The 8751-nt window shown below is 38.5% G+C and overlaps 1 protein-coding gene across 1 annotated transcript; it reads right to left on the reverse strand.

Annotated features, from left to right (window-relative positions):
* Positions 1-1141: 1141 nt before the first annotated feature.
* On the reverse strand, positions 1142-6008 carry LOC126824348 (chymotrypsin-like serine proteinase). The gene is made up of 6 exons (XM_056101742.1): positions 6004-6008; positions 4106-4273; positions 3421-3511; positions 2943-3114; positions 2522-2670; positions 1142-1280 (listed from the first exon to the last, which is right to left on the reverse strand). The coding sequence occupies exons 1-6, from the start codon at positions 6006-6008 to the stop codon at positions 1143-1145; spliced, it is 723 nt and encodes a 240-aa protein (XP_055957717.1). The 3' UTR covers position 1142.
* Between the last annotated feature and the right edge of the window lie 2743 nt (positions 6009-8751).

Below are 8751 nucleotides of genomic sequence, written 5' to 3' on the forward strand. Positions count from 1 at the left end.
CGGATTAAGTATGTTGTCTTCAAACTGATCAATACACAAATATTTATATTTCCTATATTTGATATCTCTCGATTGTACTTTGGGTTTTAAGATATTGAGGTTAAAGCACACCGGGAAATGGTCGGAAATGAGTTTATCACCTGTTGTCACTTCAGTAGGCCCTAACAGATAGTTGATCACTTCTCGTCAAAACTAAATCTAATGTATGAACACGAATATGAGTTGGGGTGGAGACATGTTGTTGGAACCAATGCCCATACAACATAGGACTTGACGATTGGAATTAAGGGCCCGCTTTCCACGTCTGACAAAAGACCCATGGTGCTACAACAGACCACTCTTACAGGCTGACAAGAGCCGAACGCTTACTGCTAAATCTACATGATGTCTGGTCTGGCGTAGTTCTATGTACTATGTCTCTAATTCAAACCTCGAGCCGGAAGTAAGTGGGGAACCCAACCCTAAATCTCTCCTCGCTGGCGAAACTATGTCTGTTAATTTGTGGCGGGAGCAGCTCTTTTACATATTGCACCTGCAGAAATAACACCCTTATATGGAATCTGAGAATGAATGGGCGAATGAAGGGTGTCCAGTTTTCTAGCATCGGAGTTCATAGTTGGATTGTAAGACTATGGCGCCATTGAAATAGTTAATTAGCAGACACCTAATTAATCTAATTGGAAAGAGAGGGGAAGGGGTGACGTCCACTCGCCACTCGACACAAACTAGGTCATTTTGTGACTGAAATGGTTCGATTATATTTCAATAATTCGCTTCCGCTTAGGGGCCTTTAGCAGAGGGAGGAAACCGGGTTGGACAAGCGATCATACTTCTTGCCACATTCAAGCGGGGATTGAAACAACGCTACTTGACTCACTGACCCGGTTTTTTAACGCGTACGGTTAAACCACTATCCCCCCACCCTCTAATAGTACTGTCAACCAAACTTAGGTAACGACCCAATTCAATGAACAAAACAACATTCAGATAACCAAATAACCCACATAGATTATAATTAATTGTCATTTGGAATGTGTGAAAGAAAACTATTAGGTTTAGTTTGACATTCTGGGAAGACGAAATTAACGACGAAATGGTCGTACAACTGAATTTATTACATAACTACAACCATAGAGAAAAAACTAGATGGAATTAATCCAACTAACAAACTGGGATACTCGAGTATAAACACTGGGATAATTTCCACCACAACCTGAAATACCCCATGATGTAACACCAGCTAACATACCATTACATATCATAGGTCCACCACTATCTCCCTGTATAAAAAGGAAAAATAGTTTATCATACATTGTATGGCGGTTGCTGGTCACATCTGGCTTGTGGTCGTGGTTCCGATGTAGCATATGTGGAGATAGAAAGGAATGGGGTTTAAAACGTCCACTGAACAAAAACTCGGTCATTTCGGGACTAACTTGTGGTTCAATTTTATTTCAAGAATTGGCTTGTGCATCGGGATCTTTAGCAGTGGGAGGAAATAGGGTGACCCGGTGAAACCCCACGATATTGCACAGACGATCCTACTCCTTGTCACATTCACGTTGGAAATCGAAACCACGCCACTTGACTCAATGATAGACCATACGATCTAAAGCGAACGCATTAGATGGTTCCGCCACCAAGGCAGCCTTGGCTTCGAGATAAGACAGCCTTATCAACCAGGTACTACAGATTCCTCCTATAAGAAATTGTGAGGGAAAAAATACAATAGTCAGATATTTGGTGTAGAAAATAATGCTACTAAGTGTAAGATGTCAACGAACCCTTGACTTAATTGGGGAGAGAAAGAAAGGGAAATGGGGTTTAACGTCCACTCGACGCAAACTAGCTCAATTTTATTTCAAAAATTCGCTTGCGCGTAGGGGTCTTTAGCAGTGGGGGGAAGCACATATCCTATTTCATTTCGTTTTTTATACTTCAAAGTTTCGTTTTATTTGTCTGTATTACAGTAGGATCTGGAAGAGTTGTTATATAACCTGCGTTCTGAATGACGTGAGGGATTAGCCAATGAAACCATCTGTTACGGCGACATCTTGGGGTGCGATGCACGGACCCGTGGGTAAACCAGTAGAAACGTCAATGTCTGACGTCATAGGGTCGCGCCCTTTTACTACAACCGGTCATGGTCTTCATGTACTGTAGGCCATCGAAAGTATAAAAATACGAAACGAAATATAGATCTGTATTTTAATCAGATTGGAAACGGAAGAACCCGGAAAAACCCACGATGTTGGACAGGCGACACTACTCCCTGTCACGTACCATTGTGGAATCGAAACCACACCACTTGACTCAATGACATACCTTATGGTTTCACGTACACGCGTTAAACCACTACCCCCCCCCCCCCACAACAACACCTTGACTTAAAAGGAAGTATTTAAGTATTTACATCTGAATAAGGTACTATGGCTAACTGGTTAGACTGCATAGGGGTTAGCTTTGATTTAACATAATTTAGATGGCTTTCGCATATTTACGAACTGTATATTTAACTTACATTGCAGGCTGATCTTCCTGATTGATAGACACAGATATGCTCACTGTTAATGGTAGCCCCGCTGATACCAGACCATCTACTAGAACAATCTGAATTGGAAATCTTGCCCATCTCTGTATATTGTAAGATGTTGGGCAAACTGCTAGAACCTATGAAAAGAAAGCAAAGATAGTATTTCAGCAATGAGCAAGAGAACATAATATATTATAATAATACTGTTTTAAAATCAGAACCCTGTTTTCCTTAAAAGAAGTTTAGAATCTTATTGGAATTGTATTTCACTGTTAACAAACAATTTGGTAATTTTCATTAATTTGTCCGGATTAGATACCAATTGCTATATTTATTTGAACATTACTACTGTATTACAATGCTGTTAAAAAGCGACGATTGGCACAACTTTAAATATTGTACAGCTTACCGGATGTTCTACCCCAGCCGCTGATGGTACATGTCTGCCCAGCAAAACTTGATCCAGAAGGAGCCAAACCAATGGTGCTTACAGCTGAACTTCCGGTGTTGGCATTAGATGAAAGTCTCATAACGGAAATATCATTGGGATATCCAGCAGCATTACCATTGTAGTTTGGATGCTGAAAGAACGGATAATATCAACCACTATATTTATTGTATTGAAGATGAAGCTAGAAGGGTATACTAGGAGATTGTGCTATTTATATTTTTTTGAAACAATATTTATTTTCAGAAACTGGATCGGAGAACAGATAGAAGTTTAGAGGACCCGCCTCTCAATTGTTCTATATTAAAGATATATTAATATCAATAATCGCAGTAACGGGAATAATGATTCAAAATAAAAATTATATGGTCGGAACTGAATTCATATATATTTTTTTATCTATTTGTGAATTGTATTCCGAATGTTACAGACCACTTACATTTACAATAGAGCTGATATAGATAGTCTGTTCTGTACCATCAACATTATTCAGTCTGTGGTTACCAAGAACAACCCTGTAGGATCCAGGACTAGGCAAAAATAAAAACAGATTATATAATTCAGTGCAATAATGTGAGCATTTGGGGTGTGCAAAATAATCAAAGTGGAAAATGATTCAACCAAATATTTTAGAAGCAGGGATCATCTCGTATCTAATGTTTGTACGCCCACATTTTCATGTGAGCGTATATTGTCGTTGACAATTTGTTTGTTGACACTTTGTAGATACTCTACAAGTCACAATTTTTATCCGGTTTTGACGAAACTGAAATATAGGATTGTCCCCCAAATATATCGGTTCCTGTCGATACTGGCATATACCGGACCGTAACTTTAATAAAAGTTAAAATGTATGTTTGCAACTCAAAGATCTCTGTTACTTTCCATATTCGCCCAAATTCCTGGATTGTGGCCCTTGGTTGTGCTTTCTCCAGAGGTAACAATATACCCCCAAAGATCTCGATTTCTATGGATATTCGTGCATATCGGACCGCAACTTCCTGGATTATGCATAGCGGACTGTAACTTCCTGGATTATGGCCCCTGATTCTACGAAAGATCGCGTTTTTAGCTTCTAATCTATATTTATGCAGCCCATTTACTGAATATGATTATAATGGTACCTGGTAGCAGTAACACAATGAGCAGCAGTTAAAACACGGTTGTTAGCAATCAAACTTCCACCACAGATGTGAGACCAAGTGAAACCAGAACTTCTCTGGAGAGAAACTTGCCACGGGAATTGTCCAGCATATGCATCACTTCCTCCAACGATTCTATGTGATGGTTCACTGGCAACAAGACCTTTAGAGAAAATAGAAAACTGGTGTTAAACTTCTTTTAGGAATTATTTTTAATACAGATTATTTTTCAGGTGTACTAGTATTCTAATATAATTTTAATGTCATAACAATTGTATTTTTCTCACGAAGGAATACTTTTCATAATTTAAAACCTTACCAGCTAAAGCAACTAGGCACAACAAAAGTTTCATCTTCAATGATGTTTGAGTCCACTGCCAATATTGGATAGAGATTAAAGTTAAATTTCTAGCTATATATGCAAGTTTTATCTTTCAAGTTGTCTCCTCTTTTTTATTTATGACAGCAAAATTGAAGTTTTTATGAAATGATAAATATATTATAAATGTACACGCCTTGCAAGGAAATCATCGTTAACTTTGATGGGAAATTGCAAGATGGTATTACCAAGAACTCCTGAAACTGTTAGAGTGCACAGAAGTAGAACTGTCTGTGCTTTTCTCATGAGTCATATATCGACATTGTTTTGGGACTTTTTTTGTGAACACGAAAGATAACCCGGGTGGACGTAATATAAATACCTTCTAATGACGAGATTTTAATGGGAAACTGTATAATTTATCAATATTTAAATTCGACCAAATTGTCAAATCCGATTGTAAGATTTGGAAATACAGTAATGAAAGACTGGCAAATATGGGAATGACCTAGAGAAGTGAATGATGAAGAAAACTGAGCACACTAACCCACAAAACCTAAAGAGGGCTGAAATAAAGGAGAAAAGAAATAAAAATCTTTCTTAATTGTAAGTCTGTGTCTGAGGAAAGAAGAAATAATATGTATCATTCAAGCGTATTATGATATTTCTACACTTGAAGACACCCGAAATTGTATAACACATCATACTGTTTCTGCAGCACAAGGCTAGTCGCAGGAAAATAACCTCTTTAATGTTACTTACCTGATGGCGTTGGAGGACGAGTTCAAGTCGCAATTAAAAAATAAATCAGGATAGCTCTAGGAAAGCTTTCGAATGAAGGGATAATAGAACCAGAGAAAATGGCGGGAAGACAACAGGTATTACAAGAAAGGGATAACGAAATTCGAAATGTTTGTAGGCAACACACTGACAGATTTCTACGTACGTAATTCCTTTACAGAAGATCGTCGTTGGAGTACCAGTATCTATCTCCGGAGCGTACAGTAGGTAAAATGTTTGAAATGTTCAAATGGGAAACACGCCGAGGTGAAAATTTCATTTGCAACCTATACAAAGTCTTCAAACGGATGGAATTAAATTTATTCGCCCAAAAAGAAAGAAAAGATTTATGTCTTATTTGTGAATGATATAGCTCAGGTGGAGAGGATGGGATGAACCGGCTGAGAGCAAGATATATAATAAATGTTGCCGAAAAAGATGCACCAAGACAAATAAAAAAACAAATTAAGTTTGATAATGACCCAAACCATATTCTTGCCTCTTTCGATCTGCAATATGTAATTTATCTACCTAAAACCAAAAACTGTGAAGTCTTCTACAAGCGACGCGTTTTAAAAGCAAACCAGTTCACTGTTATTTATGGTATGAAGGCATACCCGCTAGGGGAGCAAATGAAATAGCGTCCAATGTTCATAATTTCCTGCTTAAGCCCGATATACGTGGTGTCCAAAACGTGTCCTTATTTGCCGATTGGTGTTCAAGCCAGAACAAAAATTCTATCTGGCCAACAATGCTCTAAAACTTTGTTCAGTGTTCAAACCTCATTATAAAGCTAACCCTACATTTTTTTTTAAACCTAGCCATGGCCAGATAACCTACATTGTTTTGAAATCATTCATGGCCAAAATGAGGGTGGTGCGGTTCACAGTATTATGGAAAGGGCTGTTGATAGAACTAGTGAGATAATGCTTCCCACGCAGCTGTCTCTACGTTGATAGGAATGGTACGGCGGGAGCCATATTCCATTGTTTATGTCAAAACTCAAGATATCCTGGAACGTTAGCCCATTTCCTAACAACTTGGTTTTTTGCGAGTAAGAGTTTTCGAAGAAGGGGGCCCAATTGACTGGACAAATGTAATGCAGATGAGAGTGAATAAAGATGAAGGTATGAAGTTGTTTTTCAAATTATCCAATTTACAACCTAAATTTTCGACGCTCAGTCTGGGCGAGAGAAGAAAATCCACATCCGATAAGCTACCAGAGAAAACTTACATTAGTCTACCGAAACCTTCCGGAGATAATTACTACGATCTTATAACCATTGTGTTCTGGCGATTGTCCAGTTATGCGATTTATCTCACTGATTTCGACAGCCACCGTCATTTATAATGTGTTTATTTGATTGTTCGGAAGCATTATGGTATTCCACAGTATTTTATCATAATATGCTGCAAAAGCTACTAAGGTTTTATATAGTTGTGTCTTTTACATTCTTTTCTGAATTATTGATATAAGATGAGATGGTAGGGATTGTTGGGGCTAAGTATATCTCCGTGTGCGTATAAATTAAAATTCTGAGCATATCCCTACACCCGCCCATCTTAAGCCCCTGCATTACATCCATTTACTATTTTGTACAATGGCATAGCCGATCGTTTTGTCTGGGCTGGGGGGAGGGGCAGGTGGGGCAAGGTTTTTTCGGGTGGAGGCGCGGAGAGGGGAGGGAGGAATAACTAGATCCAACGTCGAGAGGTTACCAGTATTGTTACGGGTCTGTTCGTATTTTCCTCAAAGTGATAAGGCTTTGGCATCATTTCATTCCCACAAGGGTGGCGGGTGTGGGAATGGAGATGGGATCCGGATGTGTACAAAGATTTGTAATGGAATGAGAAAGTTATACACTTCATCCTGACTACGACAGTAAATTTTATTTTTGGTATCCATATTTATAAAATGAGAACAGGGCGTATCCTTCGTCTATACAAATCTGGCATTTGCTCCCCATATTGACCACATTTGAGATTTCCGAGATTGAAACTTTGTTTATTAATCAACTTTTGTTTTGAGTTTAACCTACGAGGTAGTGTGTTAGGCTATACATGTACTACTTTTAACCCTTGGTATTTTTGACTATAATAGGGTCCGCATGTTTCAAAGATACGCCCTTGAAGTAATTAATTTACCTGAAGTGTTTCCGGGGTTTGTTGTGCATTTTGATAACCAGCGCAGCAAGATATAAAGTTGAATCTACTTTTGATAATATCATATTATTTTCAAATGCAATTGTCAACTGACAGAGTTAACCAAAATTTTAAAGGCATATATCTCTTACTCATCCTCGTTTGAATCACTGGAATACTTGCAATCAGTAGAGCAGTCCAATTCTTCACTTTCGTCTGTATCATTCAACGGCGGGGGGGGGGGGGGGGGGCTTTGGCAGGTATTAGGAGGGGTTTTGTATCACGCTGTCAAATATTTTCACTGGCGTAATTCCGCTCCGTTTTCTAGTTAAGAAGGTTGCACAGATGGGTATCATAGTGGAGCATAATCTATGCTTGATAATTCGCACTCCGTAGCTTCTATACGAATGACGCTGTATCTTTTAGTAAACTGCAAAAACTCTTACGTTTCATATAAAAGCTCGGGAAACTGCCAATGAATCGCCCTTGTGGTCATTGTACACACGGCGCGGTGTATATTGCATAATTTTATTCACATGTATTTAGTCAAATGGTACTTTTCACTCCAATGCTTTCAGATTTTTCGTACATTTTGACTTTACTGTCGAGTCTTAGATAGTTTTTAAGACAATCAAAATAGCCAAAAACAGCACTTTTACATCAGATGTAAGCTTATAAAAACATTTGCTCTATACTCACTATTGTCTGATGGTGGATTGTGTCTGGCTGTGAAGAATTTGTTCTTATTAGAATACAAGGAGTGTCCTCGAGGTAATTCATGATTAATTCTCATTCAGTCCTTTGGTACAGACGTTTTTACATTACTATTTTCTTCCATGGTCTCCGAAACTTGGATATCGTGTCAGGGTGGCATCATCGGATTCTTAATCTACTCATATTGAAGATATATTAACTATCAAACCAGCGGCTGTCAGGCAGGATACGCCCACATTTTGCAAGAGATGGACCGAAAACAAGCTAAAAACAAACGTCATTTATTGTACAATCAGGGGCAATAATCCAGCCAGCTATGGCCTTAAATGTGCAAATATCAAAAGGGACCCTGATACACAATATTGGGACACTATTTACGAACGAGGGGCGCCATTTCGCCGTCAGTTTCGGTCGATTTTTACGAAATTCGAACTCAACCATCCTTAGTGTGTAACGGTGATATATTTAAACGATTTTTTTAAATCGGTTAAAAAGTGTGACCTCTATGGGATCCACAAGTTAAAAACGCGATTTTTCGTACAATTACGAACGAGGGGCGCCATTTCGCCGTCAGTTTCGGTCGATTTTTACGAAATTCGAACTCAACCATCCTTAGTGTGTAACGGTGATATATTTAAACGATTTTTTAAATCGGTTAAAAAGTGTGACCTCT

This window comes from Patella vulgata, chromosome 6, assembly GCF_932274485.2.
Source record: "Patella vulgata chromosome 6, xgPatVulg1.2, whole genome shotgun sequence".
Classification (NCBI taxonomy): Eukaryota; Metazoa; Mollusca; class Gastropoda; family Patellidae; genus Patella; species Patella vulgata.